This window comes from Poecile atricapillus, chromosome 3, assembly GCF_030490865.1.
Source record: "Poecile atricapillus isolate bPoeAtr1 chromosome 3, bPoeAtr1.hap1, whole genome shotgun sequence".
Lineage (NCBI taxonomy): Eukaryota > Metazoa > Chordata > Aves > Passeriformes > Paridae > Poecile > Poecile atricapillus.
This window is the reverse complement of record NC_081251.1, coordinates 100,189,377-100,215,915: the sequence shown is the minus strand read 5'-3', so window position 1 is coordinate 100,215,915 and position 26,539 is coordinate 100,189,377. Positions and strand designations below refer to the sequence as shown.

Here is a 26,539-nt window from a genome sequence, read left to right as displayed (position 1 = left end):
TTTAAATGAACAGCCAAGTCTTTTTTCATTAGAACTCACTGGGATGTTCATCAACATTAAGTTATGGCACAGAAAACTTGGTGGTTTTTCACAAACATTCTTCTGTTTGTCCTTCCTTTGCTGAAAGAAAATAAGGAAATCCATTCAATATGAAGTTTGGATTAATAAAGTTTCTACTGCTGTGAATTCAGATTGTTATCTGAAAATTAACATGTGTTTCTTCTGCTTCCATGAATCTTCCCCATCAGCAAAGAGTTTGTATGACACTTTAAAAGGCGAGAAGAATTTATGGGAGATCTGTTGAAAATAAACGATACACTGATTTATAACAGCAGGGCAAGTTTGTCAGAAGAGGAAAAGGGAATTTTAGCTTTCCTGGTAATATTTTACAATTCAGTAAGCACACTTTGGATCACATGTGGTTGTTGTGATACTGTGCTGTCCATTCAGTAAAAGCTCTCCATGGCTCCTTAGTTAAATTCAGGGAGCTCTCCTACACAAAAGTAAATATTTAAAGAAGAAAGGAAGGTTTCTCCTAATGAGAAGAATAGGAAGGACCATAAAAGATGGAAGGTTAAGTGTAAACAGCATGTTGAGAGCTAAATAAAGAGAATTTAGGAAGCATTCTGCAGAGGATGCCCAGTGTGATTGTGGAGAATTCTTTAAATCCAAAGTAGAAAACCACAGGAAACTCATGAGGCTGCTTGGAAATGAAAAAGGCAATCTCTGAGCTAATAGAGCTGTGGCAAAAAATGCTCCACAAGTCCTCGGTGTGTCAGACTTCACTGCTGAAGGAGGGGAGATTGCCACACAGTGTGTTCTTTGCAGCAGGCTGAGCAGATGAGCTGGATGTGTCTGGGATGGTTGCAGGAAGCAGGACAGCTGGCAGGTGAGTCAGACGTGAAGTCACCTGAGGGAGATCTGAAGGAACTTAAATGAGAAGAGAGCTGCTGGCCAAGATGTGAACCCCCTTATTACAGGCAGCCCACTGTGTCACTGTCACTCTCATTCAGATCATCTGGGGATGTACAGAGGAGTGGGTGCAGCTTCCTCAGGAAAGGAGTAGAGGTTGTGGTAAAGGATAAGGTCAGAGAGTTCATGGATGAGGCAGAGCCTGTTGGGAAGAAAGCAGTGTGCCTTCTGTCCAGCCAAGTGCTGCAGCACTGACCTGCTGGAGCTCTGCACACTTGTCAGTGAAGTGTTTGGACAGAGGGATCCTGTGGATATTGTGTACTCAGATTTTCAGTAAAATCAGACTCAGTGTTAGTCAGCAGCGTGCCCTGTTAGCCAAGAGGGGTGCATTAAACAGCAGCTGTCAGTGTGCCAGGAGATGCATTATGTCTCAGTTGCACCATTTGTCCATTTGAAATAGGCATGTATGAAAACATCTATATGGAATATGTGCTTACATCAATTAAAAATGTATTCTCTGTTTACTATATCTCTCTTGTTCTCTAAGCCATTGTTCAATACCATTTGGCTTTCTCTTCTACTGCACCATCTCTCTTGTGGTTGCAATAGTATCTTTTCATTGTGGTGAAAAACGTGCAATTCCACTAAAACATTTTATGTACCTGATAGAGGATGTTGCAAAGCCTAAACTTTATCTGTGCTACGTGACCCTGTATGTGTGAACAATTCAGGATGTTGGGCAGTAACAAACAAGTTCCATAGTTAAGTGCCTGTGCATGAAAGAAAATTCCTATACTTGCTTTTTTAAAAAAAATCTTTCTCTAAAACATCTTCTGTTAGGATGGCATCTTCCTTCTCCAGTTTATCATTCTGCATCCTAAGGGCAGGATTTTACTCTTAGATCAAAACAGATGGTTGTTTTGATGAGTTAGAGAAAACAGTGCAGTAGCAGCACATCTCTGGCTCGTACATGTAGGGGGTTTTGCAGTTTTTTGCTGACACAAACAGCAAGGCCCAGCTTTCTCAGAGAATTTGTCATGGTACAAATTCAGCTCGTTGGAATGTTCTACAATGACATTTAGCTCTTAAAGCCTCTTCATACATCAGCAAAAGAAAATTACCCAAAGCCATGCCAAATTAAGGGTGACTGAGAGGTTTTTAACATCTCATGGTAAGATTTGAGTTGTAATTAACAAAATACCTTCAATCCTTTGGAAGGTGTGACACAGTCACCATAACGAAATAGGTTTTCCAGTTACCTGCACTTTCTCAATACAGTGTTTGTATGGATTTCCTTTCCTTAGAATACCTTTAATTACATATTTTAAAAACCAGAAGAAATTCCAAACCCAGTTGTCCATATGTTGACATTAAAAAGTTATTTCCATACTTGGATTTCAGTGCATGTCATGCCACTATCTCATTTTGAACCTGATCTTGCTCCTCCTCTATGTTATGGCAGGACATTGAGTTTAGTGAGTGCAGCATTTGGTGCAAATGTGTATGTATCCTGAAGCAGTGTGTAAAGACTATTGAAATGCCAGAAGACCTCACTAAGAGAGCTATGAAACTGCGAAAAGTGAAGTAATTACTCTTATTGTTTAAAGCTTGTTTTTCCTATTAATCCACTGTGCTATAAATGGTCAGTTTAAGTAAAATAGGTCAGGTTTCCCTCCTGACTCACACAATCCATATAGTGTTTCTGTAGCTAGACTTTAGCCTTCAGTTAAGCCTCTGCTTATCTTAGTATAGCTTTTCCAGAAATTATTTGTCCTTCAGAATATATTAACTGTATATTCTAGTCCTTATTCTGCATTTCTGAAAGTCACTTGAACTTGTTGCTGTCAGCTGTGTGAGTGGAAGCATCAAAGTCTTTAATTCTGTGGTTGCTTTCTGACTGCATTTAAGGAGAGTCAGAATGTGACCAGAGGCATTTAAAGTGATGACCAAATTTTCAGTGGCTTCAAAACTACTACTGTGCTTAAATAACAAAATAATAATGTCATTCAGATTTATGCTCTTAACAAATTTTGAAAAAAAAGAGATAGATTTGTTTAACTCAAGGCTCTAATGGGTATTTCTAAACAAAGACTTTGGAATATTGAGTTGTTATTAAGCATCATCTTCAGCATTCTTGAGTGTTAATTTGGGGCTGTTTATTTTAGCAAAAACAGGTTGGTCGTTCACCTGGGGTAAGCAGTATAGAACACCAGCAAGAGATCACTAAATTAAAGGCAGACCTGGAAAAGAAGAGTGTTTTCTATGAAGAGGAGCTATCTAAACGTGAAATGATGCATGCAAATGAAATAAAAAGTCTGAAGAAAGAACTGCGGGATGCAGAGAGCCAGCAGCTTGCCCTCAAGAAGGAGATCATGGTTTTGAAAGACAAGTTAGAGAAAACCAGAAGAGAAAAGTGAGTATTGTATGAAATTTACCTTTTTTTTTAACTCTTTGAAGTCTCCTAGTATTGTTCCAAGCACACTGTCACTTCCTTAAGTGTAATGCAGACTGCTGCATTTTGGCTGATCTGATACCAGGGTTGAAAACAGTCACCATTAGAAACAGATCAGAATAAAAAACTCCACGTGCTTGTACTGAAACAGTTAATTTTGCACCAGAACTGTTTTATTGGGTGATCATTCCAAGGTATGTAACTTGAGTTACAGACTTGCAGCTTGGGGTAAGTTGACCTTTGAAACTTACGTTGCACTTTAAAACAGTTTTCTGACATTTTTCTTTTATTTGGTATTTTCATCTTTTGATGCAAAACTAATGTGTTAGAGATCAAGTATTGTTTACATTTCTGCCAGCACAGGAACAGTCACTTAATGTGATCTGAAGCAAATCCATGCTGGGTTCCATCCAGTGTTAACATCAGTCAGCAGACTACTGTGGGCGTAAGCTGCTTTATCTCTTCTGACATGGTAATTTGTCAGACCTGCTTTTTTCTCTGCCGCATGGTGGAGTTTATAACTGGCCTTGAGCTTGCTCCTTGAGGCATTCATCAATAAAATCAAGTTTTTCTGTTGGATGGTGTAGTAGTGGGAATAAGTTATAAACTAAACATGCTTGTGTTCATTCATAAAAAGTTCAGAATTCTTCACAGACACTAATATAGATGAGTCTTTTCACTGTAGCGAGATGGGAGATGAGAGAAACCATGGAGAAGTCCCTGCTGAGAGCTTAGCCAAATTATAGCAAGACCTTTAAATATAAGTAGCAAATTAAATACAATTTTTTCAAAAAAGTTTATGCAAATAGAGGTGGAAATGCTGTTTGTCTGGTAAATTGTATTCAGAAGGGGACATAGATCATACAGCCTAGAATGCAGTACATGAGCTGTTTCCTCCTAGCATGCAGCTATTCATAGGCTGGACCTACTAACAGCACAGGAGTCTGCTGCTTTGTTCTAGGTGGAGAGGTAAAACTTGCCTCCACAGCATGTTTTCATTGTGACACAACTAAATGGTCTTGACTTACTGACTTTACTGACTTTCAAATGCACAAAAGGCCATTCTGCCTTGTAAAATATAAAGGTGATGGTGTGACACTCCTTTGAGACCAGCAGTGTCTCAGGAGGAATATTCAGTAAAGAATCATGAATGCCTCTTTCTGCAGAGTTAAACTGTTTGTAAGGATCATACCTCCAAGCAGCGACCAGATCAACAACTCCTTTCCCAATTCTAATATTGTACCAGCTGCAGGCATTCTAACTAGATGTCCATTCCAGCTAGTTCATAAACTCTCTTTCAGACTGGTCTCTATAAATAAAAAAATAACTAAGTACAAATCTACAGTGGGTGCTGTCATAACCATATGTTTAAAGTGTGTGAGAGTTGTGTAAGAGCATTTTAAAGCGTGAGCAGAAGTGTGTCACATGATCAGTATCCAGTGCTTGGCTCCTCATGGCGAGGGCTGCAGCATCATGCTAAGTCAGTTGTCCAAACACATGATTAGTGATGAAGGCCTAATTTTATCTGTCTTTTGTTAAATAAATCTGCAAAATCTCATGCAAGCATTAGGACTCTACAGAAAGGCACAAGTTCACTGTTCCAGTTACGCTATGGTTTGACTTCTCCAATTTAGAAGGGAAGCTTAAGCATAAGGAATGGAGGAATTGCTGTTGCCATTCAATATTTGGTAGTTTTCCTTAAAAGAACATAGATTTTTGTGTTTCTGCCTATCCATATTGGTTTTGTAGCTTTTGTAGTCTGGCATGAAAAGCTTTTTGTGAGTCTTCCAGTAGAGAGGTGTTGAATGTAAGCACTGAAAAGGAAGCACCTGGAGGCTTTGTGTTGAAATAAGTGGAATTATTTCAACAATAGGCTTGGGGTGGGCGTGGAGTTGAAGTGTGCTTATACAGTTTGGCAAAAATATTTTAGTAGTCTAAAAATAATCTTCAGTGCATATTAAAAAAGATCTTGGTAAGAGGATGTGGTTGTATTACTGTGTAAGATGAGTGAATTCCATAGGTTATTCTAAGCAAGGATCAGTAAGAGCTTTGACAAAATCTCTGTGTAGATTTTTGTGTAGCTTGCGCATTTGTAGTTTCTGTTTTGTATTTTTTAAATAGATATTTTTGTTTCTTTCAATTTTAAGCTTTGCAACTTTTGCAAGTTTCAAAAGCATAAGTCTTTAAGGGAGAGATTACTTACCTGTGCAAAATGATTATGCTTTGCTGAAGTCTCATAAACTGCATGCTATTAAAGTTGGAAGCAGAGGAACACAGTATCAGGCCAGTGATCCGTGTAGCACGAGATTCCATTTCTTTGAATTGTCATTAGGAAATATTTCAGAAGAAGATATAAGAAACTGTGTAAAATAAATCACACTTGTAGAAACTTTTTTTAGGCCCATCATTTCATGATGGATTTATAAAGCAGAGAGTGTTATAGAACAGCATTTGCTGGTTTTAAATTGTGTGATATAAAGAAGCTTGGGGACTGGTGTTTGTTTCAAATCTATTTTTCTTGGTTTCAAAGCAGTAAGATAAAATATTTGGCCACTTTGTACAGATGCAGTGAAGAGCTGGAGTGACAAAGTGATACCATAAAGCAGTATTTCACATTGCTTGCATGTGGTTTGCTGCAGTTTTACTGATAAAAAGAAAGCTGGGTCCTGTATATTTTCTTAAGTTGAGGAGGAGACACATAACTAAATGTTAGATGAGAGAAGAAGTTTGATGGGAGAGGAGTATGCCAGGCTTCAAAGCAAAAGCATTATTTTGATCTTGCTGCCTGTCCAAGGTACACCTATGGTGTCTGTCACATTTCTGTTGTTTGCTGAGTCGCTGTTTGGGTGTGATGGATTATACCCACGTTCTCCTCTGTTTCAAATTTATCTTCGTTTCTCTATTATACTGTAGCAGTCTGACTTACTGGGATAATGACAATCACCAGCCGAGTTAAGAATGTAAAATATAGAAAATTACAAATATGTCGGGCTCTTTCACTAATCCATAGTGTCCTTAATCCACCGCCATTTATGGCTGCTTTGAGCCCTAAAGCATTAAAGGAGTAAATTTAAGACAACTACAGGAAAAAAATCCTAAACAAAATCATGAAAGCTGCATAAAAGAAACTTATTAAAAGTTAGTTTGGTCTTCTGCCTCCAAAATTAGCTTTGTATCTACACCTTGAAAGCAGAAGCAGGACCTGTTATTAATTCCTATGACAGCCAATGCTTTAATCTCTTCCTGCCTTTTCCCTGCGCTCTTCATCATGTGCATGGAATCTGTTGATATAGAAAAGGAGTGGTGGTGAATTTCAAACTTGGCATTTAAACAGTGCGATAGTATGTAACTTTACTAGGATGAGGTGTTATGTTTCAAAGGACGCTTGGCAACATAGACTTCCACCATGAGTCTAACATGTTGTACTAGATTTCAAAGAGTGTTTGAAGCACTTAATTTCAAATTAAGAGTAGGAAATTCAAACCAGCATTGCTCTTAACTGGGTTCACTGTAACCACTGACATTTCTCATCTTTGGAGGATGTTCTCTCAGTTAGGCAGAGCTGCAATAGTTCTGCATCTCAGAAAAAGTGGCAAGAATGTAATTTATATTTGCATTGTGTGAAATTCTGGTCAGTATCTAGAAAAAAAAATTCAGTACTCAAGACAAGGTTTCCCCTGGATATTATTTTTACAGAGTTAACCTTTAATGCTGGGGACTTTTTCAAGTCTTTTTAGACTGGACAGTGGTATTTGCTGAGTGATTATTTTCTGTATCTGTGGCATTTATAGTATAGTTCTATCAACCTATGGATGAACTTTGTGCCAGTGACCTGAATAATTGGTAAAAGGGTGATACAAGATGCAAGGCTAGTGAATCTGAAAACAGCAGATACAAGGTGGGAGTTACACATCTAAAACATTGCTGTGCACCACTTGAAGGAAATTCCATGGGTTTTTTGGCAGAGGGCCTGCAGCTTTATTTGTTTTCAGGTCCTCACATTTATTGTGCAACATCAGAGTTGATATTAAGCAGAATCAGACAGGGGTTCTCATTTACTGAATGACATCCATGGGAGAAGGGAAGGTTTGGGGGAAACAGCTACTGTGAGACTTTCTCAGAAAGAAAGGTCCAAACTTGCTGTAGAATCTGGTGATATTAGGAATGTGTAAGTCATCCATCCACTTTTTGCTCATAGTGAGTATATGACACCTGAATTAGCAGTTCAGATATGACTTCTGGGCTGTTCTAAATTGCCCAAAGACTAGCCCATATAAGCTTCTCTCATCAGAGACCCAGCCCCAGGTGGTCTAATTTAGCTTCTGTATGCTCTGGTTTCATATGTGGTCATTTTTTGCCTGTCATTCTGTGTGAAACTGGGAATAATGTTAAAATAATGTTCATGTGAGCTGAGAATGTGCCCTGAGCATTTTACAATGTCGAAACATACTTTGGTCTGCAGGATTACAGCTGCTCATTGTTTAAAGGATACATCTGAAGAATAAGTGGGTTGATAAACATTGGCTTGGTGGAGCTCTGTTAATTTTGTATTGATGGATTCTGTAATAACTGTAAAATTCAACAGGCTGGCTTGCAGCCCTAAGATGGTGGTATAATTAAACTGCTTAATTTTAATAGGCTGTGCTATTATCAGTGTAGTACTTGCCTTCAACATGTGTGTGCATTGATCTCTTTGTGTTTAAATGAATAACGGGGTGGGTTAGAATAGAAAACTTTCTAATTCTGCTTCACTTTATTTCTCAGCCAAAGTGAAAGAGAGGAATTTGAAACAGAGTTCAAACAAAAGTATGAACGAGAAAAGATTCTGCTGACAGAGGAAAACAAAAAACTTACAAATGAACTTGATAAGGTAAGTGGTGATTAGTTGAGCCTTGAGTTTACAACTGTTGTATTCTATGTACAGATTGGACAATATGGAGCTGCACTGGTTATTACTAACTCTTAACTGAAAGAAGAAATTGAGAATGTATGTGTGTGTATATATATATATGCATATTATGTGAGGGAATGGAATTAGATGGTTTTATATTTTGGTAAGATTAATTCTAGACAGCACAGTAGGCCAACAAAAAAGGATTATTTCATTGTATGACCCAAATATGAAAATACATAGTTAATGATGTGATTACTTAGAGTACATTTACATGTCAATTGTTTGAAATACCAGGGCCCCTCCTACCCTTTGAGATTAAGTGTTACTTTGAGATACTAAAAAAATACAAATGATAAGGCATATTAACTGAAGTGTGTTGAGCAAGAAATTATTCTGATTCGTGCATTTGGATTGTCTCTTTATTGTTCATTTTGACAGGTTACTCAAGTTCGTTGTGCATTATCCAAGCCTTGCTAAACTTGTCTATTCCTTTTGTAATGCATTAGATTTTCTAAAAATATGATGAAAGTACAATGTTCTTCAAAGTAAGCATGTTTGCATGTCTTTGCTCAAATTACAGTGTATTTTCATACCGGTATAAGACAGACAATATATATGCCTATAGGTAGGCTTAGTCCAAGAAAAATAAGAAAGAGCCTAGTCACTTTGATAGTTTTTCTGCTCTCTTTCTCTTCACCCATTACCTTTGTATTTTTCTTGTCAAATGACATATAATAAGTAGGCATATTTAAAGTATAAGCCCATTTAAATGATAAATAGGGTGTGGAGTTATTCATATTTGGAGTAAAAAGAAAAACAGATTTTAAATTGGCCATTCTTTTATCATTTTGAATTGTTAATATATTTCATACTAAAATAAGCTTTCACCTGAGATTTCATTCTCCTAAGCAGTCCTTCCTATAAAGTCTGTCAGGTCTCTGATTCCAATTTGATTTTCTGAATAATTACTTAACATAATGAAGGTTTAGTTCCCATTACCAGCTTGGGTTAGCTGTGGCTTTTGTCTTGCAGAATGTGCCTCTATGAATGGCAGCAATTTGAATGAGAGAGGTTAATTGCTAGGTATAACATAATGTACTTAGAGATGTGCATTTAATTTCAATTTCCCTGTCTACAAGTCAGTCAAATGAAAAATAAAGGAATGTGAGACACCTGGAGAATCTCAGGACTGTCTCATGCCTGTATCTGTTCAGTCTCTCTCTTTCTCCATGGTTACTAAACAAGGGAGAGGTTCAGCAGTCTTATCTGAGCCATAACAATTTTTATGCCTTTGCTTTGCTCTTCTGGTGTAGATTTTTCTATACAGAATATTCCACGCCTATATGGGGCAAAGCAGAAACCCTCTAGGAGTTTTAGAGGTATTTGGAGACTAATTCTCAGAAAGCACATTAAATTGATAGAGTAAAAATGTTGTTCAAGTCCTTAAAAGTGAATTTTCAGTACAGCTAAGGTTATATGTAAGAAGCGATTCTGGCTTTTATCATTACATGGTGTTCATTGTGATGGCCAGTACCAATTTCTAAAGCAGATGCAAGGTGTGGGAGAGGGGAACATGTGGTTTTGAGTCTGCACAGTGATGGAATCACAGCAGTTTATACTTCTAATGAGTTGTTTAAATTCTCCTTCAGCTCACCACCATGTTTGAGAGGCTGAGTATGAATAATCGGCAGCTGGAGGAAGAGATGAGAGACCTGGCTGATAAGAAGGAGTCCGTGGCTCACTGGGAGGCCCAGATCACTGAGATCATCCAGTGGTGAGTGCTCTGCTCTCATGGCATGATGGAAACCCCTCAGTGTGTGGTGGGGCTGGTGCTGAGTTTTTGTCTTTGCACATTGCACTTGAAGTGCTGAGGTGAAACCTCACACCCGTCTGGGATTCTGCTGGGGTTTTGGCTGAGATTTTAATAATATACAAATCCAGAAAATTGTGTTCCTCTTTAAGAGTGAAAGTGTCTCACTAAATAGAGCTTTTCAAAGTGCAGAAGAATCATGGCCATTGGGTGTGGCTCGTGGCTGTGGAAGAATGCTGAAAGGAATCATGTGCTGAGCTCACACCTCCAAGAGGGAACAAGCCTGGGAAAAGTAGTGGCTGAGTGTTTGTGTCCCGGCATTCATTTCCTTCATCTGCTTGGCATGTGGCAGAATGAAATAAATACAGTGCAACTTTTATGTGATTTTTTTTACAAGGAGAGTATTTGAGACTACCACAAAGCCAGTCAAGTGATGTTTGTAATGGTACTTTTGCTAAATAGTGATGTTATCTTTCTAGTCTTCTGTCCAATTCTAGTAAATTAAAGAGAAGAAAAAAGGTTGAAACTATTAAGAGAAAAAGATTGTGCATTCTAAGTTTTTCTGTGCTTATTTTTCCACTTCATTGCTGTTTATCTCCACTTACCTTTAATGCTCCATTGAAGTGTTTCACATCCACAAAATGAATTGGCATTCAGACATTTTATTTTACAGATCATCCTCTTCCAGGAAGACTTCATCATGATATACTAGTATTTTTCTGTTACTGGTTGATTATTCCCACCCCCTGTTTTTCCGATCTCGTGTTAGTGAAAAAATCTAATTTGTTGTGTCCAGGCAAAAAATGGGAAACATTGTTTTAGAGAAACCTATTTTGGTATTGCTGTAGTGTTAGTTCAATTTTGTTGTCCAGATATAGAGAATTATGGCTTTTGAAGAGTGCCATGTGAATACATAACAAGGCATAAGGGCTATCCTCTGGGTTTCCAATGTACTTTAAACAATGTTTGTTGCATAAATGTATGTAATGCTGATCTTTGTTATGAAGTCCAGTTTGTCTCAGGGCATTGTATGTGAAGCAGAAGCTAAAAAATTTAAAGGGTCCACTTTCTGTGTGTTCCTTTTAAATTTTGTCTCTCATAATGGTGATAGTAGTGGACAACCTGAGTCACAAAAGTTAAAAAAGATATATATTTAACTGGTAATTTAAACAACTTTTAATTTCTAGCCAACTTAGAAATGTTTATTCAGAAAAAAAAAACCAAGGTAACAAGTGAGTCAAGTCTATAATTTCACATTCCTTATTGCTTTAAGGTAGTGCTTATCTGTCATATTGCACCAAGGTAATCAAACACAATTTTTCAGATTTATGTATGAAAACTCTTATGTGACTTGGCAGTTATAGGAAAAGACAAATCAGAATTAATTGTGGATTGTTGCACTCAACACAACGTAAAAATGTACCAACAGCCATTAAGAATGTACCTTCTCCTTTCATGAGAGTGTTTAATATTTTAAGATGTATTACTGATGTGGTTCAGACAAATGATAAAGCATTTTTCCTGATAGGGATGTCACCGTAAAGGATAAAAGAGTTTGGGCTTGAGTTTCTTTTTATCTCTGAAGATACTTAGTGAAAAAAGATCAGGAACAGGCAAGACTGAACTTTCTGAATAACAGTCACCATTTTCTGGTCTCTTATGGTAATATAGTGTCTTCTAAATAGTACAGAACTAAAAATTAAAGAATTATGTGTAAAGGGAAAAATAGAAGTACTGAGGGCAAACATTAATGGAATTTAAAAAGTCTGGCTTGGTTCCAGTTTTTCACCAATAAACACATCTCAATTTTCCCTCCATCCTTTTCTCTGCTTATGTTAAATTTCTTTCAGCTATGTGAGGCCTTATCTTAGGTCACATTTTTTCCTTATGTTTAGATTTTTCCATGTGTTACCCAGATAATCTGGTCATGTCCATTTGCTGTTCTTAGAATTCAGCACTGCATACTGAAACTAGGCTCTTCTCTGGGGAACATGGGTGCTATATAAAGTGTTTAAGTATCTATTATAATGATAAATATTTTAAAATAAAAAACCACAATAATTTTGAGGAAAACTGGTCTTATTTAATCAGTCACAAGCCTGTGTTTTACTCAGAAGAACATGCAATTGAAGTCTGTATCTGTCCACATCTTCAGTGTGACAATGGAATGCCTTGGAGCTAGGAAAGTAGGGGAGAATTTGTGGGCTCCTTCTTGAAAATTTAACAGATTTCTCACACAATATTACAGTGAGATATGTATTTTGGGTGCATTATTTCCACCTCCTAAAAAATGACATTTTTGTATCATGAGCCAGGAAGGACAGGAGACAGTAGATGGAATTAGTTACTGGTTTTGTAAACAGTTTGCTCAGTGCCCTGTAGTAGTTCAAGGGACTTGTTTTAGCCCTGTTTGGAGTAACACAAGCCCAAGAGGTCCCTAAATTCTTTTAAGTGCTTTGCCATCTAAAGGATGCCTCTCAAGAAATTACTTTGAATTCACACTTTGAATAGTTAAAATTTGTCCCTTTCTTCATGGTTCCAGGGGCCCTTTTAAATTTCTGTTTCTCCCAGGTTTTACAACCTGTGAGTAATTTTGACATCTTACCACGTTCTCTTTAGCCTTTACCTGCTTTCTTACTCTGTTTTATTGCATCTTTAGGGATAATGTATGAAAACCTTTTAATCTTGCTGTTGTTATCTCAAGACACCATAAACAAGGCAATACTTTAATATAAACAATCAAATCAAACTTTCACTGCAGATTCTATTGTGGACTCAGCAGACCCTCACGGATCATTCAGCCTTAATGGAGTTATTATATTGACGAGTTTATATTAGCCAAGTCACTCATCATTCCTTGACAAGAGTAAGAAATATTGAGGCTTTTATAGTCAGCTATAAATTTTCCTCTGGGAGATGGGAAAGAGATTAATTGCATTGGAGGTTAATGCAGTCACTTTAAAAAGGAATATTTTAAATAGCTGTGGTACCGTATTTCTGTGCTGTGCAGAAAGGAGGTCACTGGAAATCTTGGTGGTGATTCCCAGCGTACTTGGCAAGAATCTTGACTTGGGAGAGATTAATCTAACCTAGTTGTGGAAGTCCTACAACTCAATAAATCCCATGATTAGTACTCTAGAAGTCTGTTTTTCTCACCACAGGTTGAAATGGAAGCCTGCACAACTCATGTCAAATGGATAATTCTGTGTTGTTGAGTATGTTTATGTGGATGGGCTGAATCCTACCTGTTCTACCTATAGACTGGATGTTAAGCATAGATTCAGCTGCCCAGAAGCTGTCGTGGTTGTTTGCCACAAAATTTAGTTCATTTTTTCCTTATCAGTTAGATTTTTTTGTACTATTGTTGGTTTTACCTTAATTAAGTTCATTGAAAACACAAACCACCAACACAAAACCGCCACCAAAAGAAAAAAAAAAAACAAGTACCAGCTACCCCCTCCCAACACTCCCAAACTAAATCAAACCTGAAAAAGCACTGAAATTTGGGTAGGGGTTTTTTTGGTTCTTTTAAAATCTGTTTGCCCTCAGAAAAAAAAAGCACATACAAATTCTGAACAAAATACAGCAGAAATTCTATGCATGCTCAACTGGTAAGAAACTCAAAACATGTAAAATTCTGAGATGTGCTGTGTTTGAGGTAAGAATAGTCAAAAGTTAATTATCTCTAAAATAGAAATTCTGGAGGACAGGGTGAAATTTCAGGGCTTGGGAGCAGAGGGAAGTGTTAAAAATTTTTAGAGAAATATTTTTTAAAAACAGATTTTATTTGAGATACCAGGGGAAAAATTAAAAATGAAGTTGAAAACTTTGAGCATACTCGTTTAACAACAGAAATTTAAAAGCATTGAGAGACTAGGGGAATCATGACTCTCAGACTTCCTTGGGGTTTTTAAATCAGGTTAAACAAAGCTTGGTGTAAGACCCCACTGCTGACCACTTCTGTTGAGCAAAATTCTTTAGTCCTTTGGGTCCATTTTGTATTTAGTCCTTTGGGTCCAGCTGGAAGGCACAGTCTGACTTCCTGAGCATCCTGACAACACGATACAGATAGCAGCCTGTGGTTATGTGGAGGTTGTCATGATGTTGGATGTCTCCAACCAAAAAGTTAAATTTAATTTTACAGGAATTTGTACCATATTGCTCTTCTGGATTCTTTGCATTAAGGAGCTAAGCTTTGAAGGGCAATTATATTGAAAACAGAACAGTTAATTCAAATTTTCAATAAAGAAAGAAGTGAGTAGGTGGAACCTGAAGAACTTTCTTAGGTCTCTTGGTGTGCTTGTCAGGGCTCTCTGTCAAAATGAGGACAAGGAGAGCAACATTAGCAAGAGTTAATTTGCCGTTCCTGCTCTTTTTTTGTTCAATTTTAGATTTTTAAAGCCAACCAAATGGAACAACCCCAGCAAAACAGTAACAAAAAAGCACCAAGGGCTCTTGGGTCCACATAATGTTTAATAACATATGTCATTATTGAGAGAATTTTGCCATCTAGTGGACAATAAAACCACCTCAGTTCCAAATTGTACTGCTTTTATTTGCTGTCTTCCAGAGCTTGAGCAGTACCCTTGACCTCAGTACAGTTATTTGTAAATATTTACTTTATATTTTAATTTTGTAGATTTCTGCTTGTCTGTGGAACATCTCTCTGAGGTTTTTGCATGTGCAGCTTTTCAGCATTTGGAACCTGAGGGTTCTGTTCACCATGAACCATGAACTGAAGTGTTTCCTCACCTTCCATCGTGAAGAATCTGTGTGGCATCATAAAGTTGGACATAGAAATTCGGCCCATTTTTTTCTGCAAAGATTTTATGTGTCATTAAAAATAGAGAAAATTAAAAGCTGATTCCTAAATCTCTTTTCCTCCTCATACATCAGGAGAACTTGCTCTCACCTAGAGAGCCTCACATTCTTTTTATTCCTGCTTAAGCTTTTTTTCCCTCTACAGTGTATTTAATTATGCACCCACCATCTCTAAAAAGCATCTTTAGCTACTTTTTATATCTTTTGCTCACTGTTACAGCCTAAGTGGTTTGTGTAGGCTCAGATTATCCTGTTGTCAAAATGTGTCATCCAGCATGTTACAGCAAAAAAAGTTGGTATGCTGCTTCCATTGAGTTCTGATGTACCTTGGGAAAAACAGTGACTCATTAGCGTAAAAACTCTCAGTGACTTTAATAGTCAGGACGTGCAGGGTTTCCCTGGATTCCTCCCCACCTCTTGAACTAAATTATAAACAGCAGACAAAGATGAGAAAGCCCAATAATCATTTGCATTTTCATGTTGGGTGTGAGATTTGTGGAAAATGGTTGCTAATTTTGCTTTTGGGTCCTCTGTATTACAGTAGTCTGTCTTCCTTAAATAAACCTTAAACTGCACAGCCAAAAGTCACCACAATCTGCAGATATTTAGCCCGTGGCTTTCAGGGTGTGATCTTGCCCTGAGGCCACTGTTGGAAAGGTCTTCAGTTCCTCCCTTGCCCATGACAGTTCAGAGTATGTGCTCCCCGTCTTCCTTGCCTCCTGGCAACTATCTATAAATCTGTCTTGAAAGTTTTATAATTAATGGTAAATTTGCAGCAATGTTCTGTTTGTCTATGAACCCCGTAGTATCAACCAGAAAAACTTACATTGCCTTACAGGTACGAAGGGGGAATCACTTCCTGCTGGAAGGTCACTGCGAAACAAAATCAACCATCTGGAGAGCTCTCATCTCCAGAGCAACAGACTCAGGTTTAGAGTTACTTTTAAAGATGGGGAAGCAAGGATAAGTTAATTCTCATGAATTAGAAAAGATATTTTCCCACTTTCCTATATTTTATTTACAGCTATTTGAGATTCAGTACTTAGAGCACATCCTAAACATTTCAGTGTTTGGAGTTGATAGTCTTAACTGTGATCAGACTGTGGCATTACCCTGCTGCTCTCTGAGGCAGCTTAGGAACTTGCATAAGGCCTGGTGTTGCAGAACTTAGATTGCTCTTCTGTGGGCAAAATGAACATGTTTAGAGCCAGACATGTCAGGAAATGATGTGGGAGGGATGGTGTTGGGGTATTTTTCTGTTTGTTTGTTTTAGGGTTTTCATGAGTTACTTAGTTTCAGTGAGTTAATTTTTTTAGCAACTTTCTTTTCTATGTTAACACCTGAGGCAAAGTAAAGAAAGAACCTTCTGTTCTGATTAATCACAGAAAGTTGTTGTTCTTTCTTTGTAACTGATGATCAAAGAATGTGAAAAACAGGCATGTCTCCTTGTTGTCTTTTCACCCAGAAAACATGTCTGGATAGAAAACAAGCTTGGTGGATGAGAGAGCCTCTTCTGGCTTATGCTGTTTAATAACATTAAAAGTAGACTCTCCCTTTTTAATTAGCACTTCTTGAAGTAACATCACTGTTTAACTACTAGTTCTCATAGTCAATTGGTACAGTAAAGTTAACCATGAGTTCCAGTATTATCTGGACAATTGAATTGTTAATTATTGGTTGTCAATTTTGTCTTAATTTGCTCCCTAAAAATACGTTGAAAGATTTCTTTCTCACAGTCTCAATTTCAGGTAGCTGATAGTGTGAAAACACTTCTGTGTGGTTTTCTGTTTGGGCTTTTGTTGTGTTGTTTTTATCCTTATGTTTTATGACTCTTTTTGTATTCTGTATTTAGCTGTTTCTGGTTGTTGGCTTGTTGAAGGGACTTCTGTTTTTTCTTTAGGTTCTTTGATTAAAACACTTTATTTTTTCTTATGTAATCACGTAGGGTAAGCGATGAAAAAGACGCTCGAGGTTATCTTCAAGCCTTGGCCTCTAAAATGACAGAAGAGCTGGAAGCCCTGAGGAACTCCAGTTTGGGTGCAAGAGCTACAGTAAGACTTTACTTCCATACGTCAGAAGGGGTTTTTTTAAGAAAAAACCACTGATTTGACAGTTTCAGCTGCACCAATAACCCATCTGCAGAGTCTGTGTTAATTGAAAGTTAAACTTTCCTAGATCTTCTGAATAACTGAATACCAAATTTACTGTTTATCAAATAATTAAACACCGGTATCTTTATAATGTGATTTTATCTATGTTATAGTTGAAGTAGCTACTTTGTAGTCATATATGAATTTGTTGAAGGAAATCATGCTTTTATGAAAACCAAGTCTTTCACTTGTGAAGTGTGGATGTCCTTCATAGCTGTCATCTGAATTGAGGCATATCAAAACCAGATTTCACAAAATTGCTTTGCTATTGAGATCAGCATAAAGCATAAAATTTGTATACTACTACTAACACTACTCTTTAATTTTAGATTATTTTGGAAATAATGAAGTCTTACAATAAGGATATAATAGACTGAGAGATGTAGTTGTTAAAGTCAGTTGCATTCCTCATGTTGAGCTTCCTTTCCTCTTTCTATTCCCTTTTTTGATCCTTTCCTAGGACATGCCTTGGAAGATGCGACGCTTTGCAAAGCTGGATATGTCTGCAAGGCTGGAGCTCCAGTCTGCTCTTGATGCTGAAATCCGAGCCAAACAGGCTATTCAAGATGAGCTGAACAAAGTCAAAGCTTCCTGTATCTCTACAGAGTGGTAAGACTCAATTGTTCTAATGCAAATTTACTTTGATACCTCCCAGGAAATGTCATCAAATCCTTGTTTTATCTACCTTGTCTGTGGAAATCTGATCACGAATGATATGCCAGTTTCATACACCGAGATGAGAAAAAAACACGACATCTCTTCATTGTTTGAACACTTACTGGGGAAAGTTGAAATCTTGAAGACTTTCAGAGGGGACACATTCTCTTTAATAATATGATCTCTTCTAGTTGTGACAACAAATCCAAATCCATAGTTTGGATTTGTGTCTTAGAATATATTCTTTTCTGCTGATAGAGACTGGGTTAGCTGACTAAAATCAATTATTGTGTACTGATTTGCACAGTAAGAAGTAATCATGGTTAATGGACTACCATGAATTCTTCTATTCCTTCCTCAGATCTCTCTCTTTCTCACTTCTGCCTCACCACCCCCACAACAGAATTTATTCTGAGTTGTGTGAATGCCTGAAACAGGGGTTGGTAGGAAGTCATTCCATTTCCAGGTGTCCAGCTCAGAGCACTGGTGTGTTTTGTAGCTTTACGAAAGCAGTAGGACAGAGCTGAGATTTAAGTATGTTACCTGTAAAATGGGAACATCTGGTTCACCTACCCTGAATGTCTTTCAGGCCAGGTAATGTGATGACAGGCAGCATTGGAAATCCTATAAGAACAGGAGAACCAGTGTTTACTTTGACAGGCAGGAATGAGAAATGTGCTCAAATTGCAGAGGAGTTACTTCTGAGCTGTGAGTCAGAAAGCACTGAAACAACCAACTGTAAAGGAACTGAGAAAAAAGTAGTTCAACTGAATCTATTAGTATCACAGGTACTTAATCAACAAATAAATTTTAATGAAAAACAGTACTTTTTAAAGTACTTTTAAAGTACTGTTAATGCAGTCTTTTATTTCATTCACAGGATGCAAGCTCACGCAATTACTTAGAAATTAGAAACATGAAAAGCATGAACCTATTTAATAGATAAATGGTTTTTCTTATGTAAACTAAACAGGTCCTAGTAGATTTATTCTGGTATTTGAAGACATCAGGAACAAGAGTGACTTGTATCTTGGGTTCTCAATGCTTACATATATTTTTTGTGTTCTTTTGAAGTAAATTGCAAGAATCTGAGAAGAAGAACATGGAGCTTTTGGCAGACATCGAAAGGCTGAAAAAGGAGACAGAAGAGCTTAGATCCGAAAAGGGTATGGCAACTGATATCCAAGTAAATAGTGTGTCACATTGGTGGGTGCATCTTATCAATCAAGTGTCACCTTGAAATTAAAATATGATACCAACATGTGAGCACAACACTTGGGTGTCAAGATGTACCCACAGTAGTTGCATTTGCACTTCTAATACTTGTAATATGCCTCAGTTTTGTTGGTCCCTTTGAACCAATGAGGTATTGTTTGAGCTGAGACTGCATTGTTTTTATTTAGCCTGTGTATGCTGATTTACTGCCAGAGAGTATAGATGTATTTCTAACCTTTTCTCCTTTATGATGGGTGAAGGTATTTAGACATCAGTACTGATCACAGTGTTGTTCATCTCTGAGTGTTTTGGGCCTGTGTACACAGAGAGTAAACAGCTGCAGAGGAATTCATAGCATATGTTTGTTTCTGGGATAACTTCACTGATAGGCTTTGCAGCCACATAGCGAGCAGAGTGGTCATGAGCGCTTTGCTGTGGTATTAGGAGTATGTTCTGGGATTACTTTTGCTTCTGTCCAACACTGTTTTGCATTGTTGCTGGGAGAAGAGGCTTTTTTGGTAACTCTGCAATGAAAAGAAATTAATTAAGCATTGATTAAAGTTTTGGCTGATTCTTTGCAGTTTTTGTAGTAGCTCTAATATTTGTATCTTATGAGTCACGTGGGAAGAAATGTTTTTCAGGCCAAATGGAATTACCTAATTTTCTGTAGGGAACTATGTGAACTCCAGAATTTGAATACCCTGGCAACAATTTCTGCATTGAAATGTCAAATATTGTTCAGCTTTTCCAATTTAATGGCCGGTCAGTCAATAAATGTTATAGTTTACATTAATCTCCTGTGTATAGGCCTCCCAGTGCTGATTGACTGGTAACAATAATTCAAACTTATACAGAACAAACTTATACAGAACAAAAAACGCTGCCAGTTAGCAAATAAGACTTAGGGACTTGATACTCCCTCATTTTAATGCTTAGCACTGATACCAGGATTGTGCTTCCCCCAAGTGCTTGGAGAGAAGCTCTTGATAACATCTCCCTGGAGACAAAAATACTTTGTCATGTTTAGCTTTCATTTATATGTTCTTGAACTTACTTAAATATTATGTATGGTTACTTCTGAAATTTTCCTTTGTGTTAAATAATGTTATGAACTTATAATTCATACTTCACAATATTTTTTCCAGCGTTTAAAACTTTATTGTTTTGGTGAAATAAACATTTACTCTTTGCTGAAAACAAGCAAGCAAAAAAAACTACTGTTCAAGGAAACATTAGTCATGTATCTTAACAGAATTGTATTACTAATATTCTACTGCAATTATTCAAATAGTTTGATAGAAATAGACCTTAATCTAAATCGTTATCTCTTTGATTTGGTTTTCTCTTAAAAGAAAAAATATTTTGCTGTTTGAATTACGAACTGTATAGAATATTCAAATGTAGTCAAGGTACAGTGACAGAGTAACTTCCAGTGTGTGGAAATTGATTTCTAGGAAGGGATTGTTTGGCTTAGCACCTAATCCTTTCCTGTTTATAAATATATTCCAGAAATTTAGACAGCTGGGGAAAAGACTGCTGAGAGTATTTCATAAAGTTGTCGGTAATTTGAAAACTGGTTTTAGCATTTTACTGTGATTTCAGTGTATTTATATTTTAAAGAGGAAAGGGTTCTTTGTAACTTCATTCACTCTGGGTTATATCTAGAACATATAGAGTGATACGGCTAATTAGAGCAAGACTGACATTTTTGAAAAGAAATAGGTAACTTCTGATAGCATTATTGTTTTGAGATGCACACAGTCCTGCAGACTCTGGTCATAATAGATACATATGTGTATGTCCATATAATGTGTTTATAGCATGGAGAAGAACAGAGTTCGTACACATCTGTGAAGTATAGACACCCACAGCAACTTGAATTAGAAAAGAAGAAGAAATAAAACCATACCAGGTGGAGCAAGTTAGAGCCAATGTGTGCCAGCCTCTGCAACTCCGGAGGATGCAGTGTTCCCTCTCTGCTCACTGCTGAGAATCACTTAAGTGGTGTGGTGTGACAGGAACATCTGAAGCTTCACCCAGGATTGTGTTACTGCCAGGCACTCAGCAGGGAGAGGTGGCAGGCAGGCACAGAGCATGGCTCAAGGAACCCACCTTGTTTGGAAATGCCCTGTTTTTGTTGGCTCCAGCTGTACTGCCACAGTGGGGGTCCCACATGTCACCAGAGCAGGGGTGGCACCTGCTGCATTAGTATGTGGTGCAAATGGACAGGAGCACCTTAGAAACCAGTGCCCTCTGCATAACAGACACAGACTCAGAGTGTGTTTCCACATGGAGCTCACACCACACACATCCTAACTTGGGAAAGGTTGATTAAACATGTGCTTGTCCATTAAAAAGTCTTTTACTCTGGAAAACAAATGTGCAGCTTATTTCAAAACATGTAGGTGTTTCAGGTGGACACTCAAAACTGTGATTCAGCAAGGCAAAGGTCCTCCATGAGAAGGTCATTTTTTTCTGTAGCTTAAAAACCTGCTGCTGTTTTCTAGGTGTAAAGCACCAAGACTCACAGAATTCTTTCTTGGCATTTTTGAATGCGCCTACCTCTGCTCTGGATCAATTTGAAGTAAGTGCACAGCTATTCTAATTCTGTTCAATGGAACTGCTATTGTGTGCAGGTTCTGTGCATATTTGTTGAGAGTTTGCTCCTGTATTTTAATTGTATTGCACCAATGATATTTGTGTATAATAATACCTGAGAATTATCATTTACTGTGCTGGCTGTCTTCTCTTGAATGCTTGTAATCACAGTGAATTCTCTCTCAAACTTTGAATGAAGAAATTTGCCTGATTTTGCAGTGAATATGAAAAGCATAGTTGTTCAAATGGCTTTTCTTTGTATTCAGAAAAGTGCTAAGTAATGCAGGTAGTGGTTTGGTAAAAACAAGAAAATACTAAATCATCCTTGATTGTATCCCATGAAGTCATTGGTACTGTTTCTTAGGTTGTTTTCATCATCTGTTCATTTTACAAAAATCTGTAAAATCCAGATAATTGCTATTCATCTCCATTCCACAGATCCTTTTATTTTAAAAATTAATGTGTTTAATACCTTTGTCACTTCTAGACAAAAAACCAGAATAGGTATAAAGCCTGGCAGGAAAGAATTTTAAAAATGCTATACATTTATTATCTTCTTTTCTAATCAACAGTAAGCAAATCATCATCTTTCTTTTAAAAGAACAGCTGAGTTGAAATATTGGTCAAACTGAATTAATAGGATACAAGGCACCACCTTTACAGTTAGACGTTAATCTAAAGTTTGCCCATTTTTTTCCTGATGCAAATACAGGACCATCACATTGAAGGAGCATAATCCCTGCTGTTAGTGATGTCCCAAAATTCTCTTCTTTTCATTATGTATTCACTAATTCATTGTTCCCTCTTGAAGTCCTCACAATTAACATAATTTTTAAATTTCCTATGTAATAATTTACCTTATAAATTACTTTCAGTATAAGAATCCTGTTGAGAGTATAGCAATAATACTTTATTGAGCAAATACTGGAAAAACACTGGTTTCTTTACAGATAGTACATTAATTAACTGTCCATGAAAGGCAATTAATGAAAACTTACTGAGGTAACTATTACTGCCATTCGTTATTTACAGTTCTTTATTTTTGAACTTTTATTTATATTGAACAGTTTTCTTCATCCTTTTCTTTCTCTCTCTCTCTTTTTTTACTGCTGTTTTCATTAAAATAGGATTCCTTTTCTTCCTCTTCATCCTCATTGATTGATTTTATGGATGACGTAAGTCTGACTTTCAACCCAGTAAATCCCTCAATAACAGATCAGTTGATTGATTTGGAATATTCAAACATTAATGCAGTCAACTTAAAAAATTTACAAGTGCAGTGGAGAACAAAGTATTTCTGTAATAGCACACTTACACCTATTTTTATAGATAGGTGTTTTGTTTTGAAATAAATGCTTTTCTTTGGATGCAGGTAAAGAATTCTTAATTGCAAACAGTTTTTTTAAAGGGGAAAAGCTGCTTTTAGGCCTTTTCTATTGATATGGCCTGTGAAAAACAGTTCAAAAATCATCAGCACATTTATGTATTTAATTCTTTTGCTTCGTCTTATTCCTTTATCTTGAGTTGTTTACATAAGTTTTCTAATCACTTCTCTTAAAATATTTCCCTTGCATACAGTTCATTTCTGTTTGCTCAAATAAAATGTTTTCTCTTTTGTAGCCTTCATTGTGAGAAGTCATTTTCATTATGACTGAAGTGAACTTACTACTTTTTATTGCCATTTGAGATGCAGGTTTTCTGTCAGGACTTGTTTAAATATTCCCACTAGCTAATTGCATACTAAGGGAATTGAGTTAAAAGCTGAAAATTGACTGCATTATATTTTTTCCAAACTGAAGTAGTAGGCCCGTGAAAGTAATTATTAATAAAATTTTCAAAATCCAAGTGTATAGAGCTCCATCCATTACAGCTCTGTAGGAATAATTCTGTGTGTGTGTCTGTCTGTGCTCGTAGATGTGTTTATACATATTATACATACATTCACACATATCTGTACATGTGTTTAACATAGTGTAATCCTATTGGCATTGAAATTAGATAAAATTAATATTGTTTGAGAATTGTCTGCTGTGAAGGGTGTAGCAAGGAGGATGAGTTATATGGGCTTTTTCAGCTGCTTTCATTTCCTTTTGCATACTCTGAAAAAATGCATTTCTTCTGTATGCTTTTTCTCTGTAAATCAGGTTTATACCCCAGACAAAATGTGAAGCTTAATCTGTGATGTTATAGTAGAAGACATTTACCTGCTTTTTGTATAGCATATAGAAAGTTTCTGGCTTGATGGAGCTGTTGGAATTTTCTTACGCACACACCAACAAAAAAAAAAAACCAACAAAAAAAACCAACAAAAAAAACAACCAAAAAAAAAAAAAAAAAGAAGGAAAAAAAAAAAAGGTAGTTTCCTGTCATGTAAATCCACAAAAAAATAGAATAATATTTATATTCTTTATCTGGAGTAAAGATAACATGTTCTATGTTACCTGAGTATTAAGAACATTCAGTTTGTATCAGCTGGTTCTTGAACAGAAATTTGTCTTTTAAACTATCTAAGACACTCCCCTGCCTAAAACATATTCAAAGAGAAATAAAGGACATATGTGGCAGTTACTGATAATGTTCTATTTTGCAAGGCAAAGCTTAGGACATGGATATTTTCCTGTCTAGTTGCTGTCTAGTTAATTTTGAAGGACTTCAGTGCTTTATTCTATAGTTATTGTTGCTTATTTTTTCTTGGTTTTTTGTTTGTTTGTTTGTTTGCTTTTTTAAGAAGGCAGCATTTTTTTCCACAAGCACTTTGACAAAATTTTTTTTTTCTTTATGCAAGTGAGTAATTTTCAACTGCTGGCATACATCCTTTAATAGCAATTCTTCTTGATTGGTCCACCCAGATCAGATCTTTGCAGATACCAAGACCTTTTAGTCTTGGGTAAAATTTCAGATATTAATATTTATATTGTTGCATGTAGTTCACTTCCTGCACATGGATTTAAAATTCCCCTGTTCCATCTTCAGTTTGAGTCCAACAGGAATGTTTTTTTCTGAGTTGCACTGGGCAAAAGTACATCTCTGGGCTGGGCCAGCCAGGGGCTTATGTCTCTAACACCAAAGCAGAATTCTCTCTCAGCTGACAAAACTGCAGAAAAGGAAGAGTTGACTGCTCAAATGAAAGAGCAACTTGCAGAGAAATACAACACATTCTGTCTCTGTTAGAAAGAGAGATAAAGCTGTTATCTGTGTTAGTAGATGAAAAGTAATATCATTTAGTTGTGCTGTGAAAGTCAGTTCTGCATCTCTGATTTATTGGACAATCACTTGATTCATTCATAGCATAATTTATCGTCTGAATTATCTAAACGAATGGTTATTTATGATTTAGCTCATTCAGTTGGTTTAGTATCAATATATTAAATGAACTTAAATTAAAATACAGGTATTAAAACTCCCTGCCCACTGGATGTGACCTCCATTCCCTTCCCAATGACTCTCATTGGCAGCAGTTACCTTGAAGGGCAGTGTTTCTTGCAGCATCTCCAGAAGAATTAACTTCTCAGTCAAACCTGGGAAGTGTGAGGGTTCATTGTGTTCGTTGTATTAAGACCAAGGAAGAACTGGAAGTCCTCGGGCTCATGCAGTGCTGCAATATTGCATGGGGTTCAGGAAAGCCTCTTTTGTAATCAGGAACCCCAAGTAAATATTTCTTATGGTCTGGATTGTTTCTTCAGACTCTGCTTCATTAAGGGAGGACAGAGAGCATGTAAAATAATGTGCAGATGCATTTGTAAAGCATTCCTTGCAGAATCTCTGAAGTCTGTTTGGCACACAGACGTGCACACAGCACTAGGGTGGGTATGTCTTGTGTGTCTGTCATCCAAATAACGTAACTATTTTTAGCACTGTCTGAATGACTGGAGTTTATTCTAATTTTTCCGATGAGGAAAACAGTAGTTTTGCAATTTCTGCTGGAGAGAAATAAAAATAGATGTCCTGCTGCCTCTGTAGCCTGCAGATGCTGAGGAGAAAGTGGTAACTCACTACTCAGATGAGTAGCACTCGCTGTTGGTTCCTGCCTCAAAAACATGCTGGGTCAGGTTGGCAGAACTGGTGCCTGAATCCTCATAGCTGTGGCAGCCCACAGTTCAGAAACAATCCTTGTATGTCCTCTGACACAGGGGAGTGGGAATGTGTTTGCAGTCCCTGAACTCCAGTCTTGGTGGGGAGGGAAGTCACCCCCAGTGACTCTAAGAGACTAAACCCTTGCTGCTGTTTCTCCTGTGTGTCGCAGGCTGTCTCAGTAACACTGTTTAGGTGTTAAGTCTCCTGTGTTCACTACAAGTGTCTGACAGTGGAAGTGTTGGGTTTTGTTTCTTTGCCAGGTGGATCTTTGTGTATCTCCCTAGCTGCGAGAAGCAATTAATTAATTTTATTTCAGGATGCATTTGTGATTATTTGATAATAAAATGGAATCCCATTTTCCCTTGACAAAATTATGTTTCCCACATGCTCAGAAATACTATTTTTTGCCCTGTTGCTAGCACATTAGAAATTAGAAATAGATTTCTTAAGTCCTTCTGCAGTCTGTCCTCACAAGCAGTCCCCATGGGCTTTGGCTAGACTAAACAAATCTGAGCTCTGTAAGTAGCCACAGAATAAATAGTGTTCTGAATTCTTATTATTGAACAGAATAAGTCATAGTAGTGTGTGGTGAGAGCCTTGACTTTACCTGCACGTTCATAATTGAGTAAATCTGGTTCATAATGATTCTTTAAATTGGACATACTGTGCCTCCAATAGATGACTTCATTTATCTTGTTCAAAGCACAGAGATGCCAACTGCAAATTAATGACGCAGTGTAGTCTGTAGTTTCACTGCTATTGTCCAGTGTAAGACTACGGACCTGGAATAGCTGTTCCTTTTTTTTTAATGTTTCTTCCTTCTTGGTGGCCCAGAGGATCTGGTTTTTAAAATACTTGTAACAGTGAACATGTTTGTGTGTGTCTAAACACTACCTCTGGAGATACAGTGAGGAATTCTGAGGTGATGTATGTGTCACTGTTTGGTTTTGTAACAT

The 26,539-nt window shown here is 37.0% G+C and overlaps 1 protein-coding gene across 7 annotated transcripts in view; it reads left to right on the top strand.

Moving 5' to 3' along the window:
• CDC42BPA (CDC42 binding protein kinase alpha) overlaps positions 1-26,539 on the top strand; it is a 181,794-nt gene that overhangs the window by 118,286 nt on the left and 36,969 nt on the right. For 5 of the 7 annotated variants that reach the window (XM_058835492.1, XM_058835488.1, XM_058835489.1 and 2 more), the window contains 8 exons: positions 3,078-3,325; positions 8,129-8,234; positions 9,908-10,032; positions 16,835-16,940; positions 17,500-17,648; positions 18,771-18,862; positions 21,419-21,495; positions 22,637-22,684. In XM_058835492.1, the coding sequence (XP_058691475.1) occupies positions 3,078-3,325; positions 8,129-8,234; positions 9,908-10,032; positions 16,835-16,940; positions 17,500-17,648; positions 18,771-18,862; positions 21,419-21,495; positions 22,637-22,684 (951 nt within the window). The remainder of the gene's footprint in view (positions 1-3,077; positions 3,326-8,128; positions 8,235-9,907; positions 10,033-16,834; positions 16,941-17,499; positions 17,649-18,770; positions 18,863-21,418; positions 21,496-22,636; positions 22,685-26,539) is intronic. The other 2 variants (XM_058835490.1, XM_058835494.1) reach the window with 1 other exon arrangement.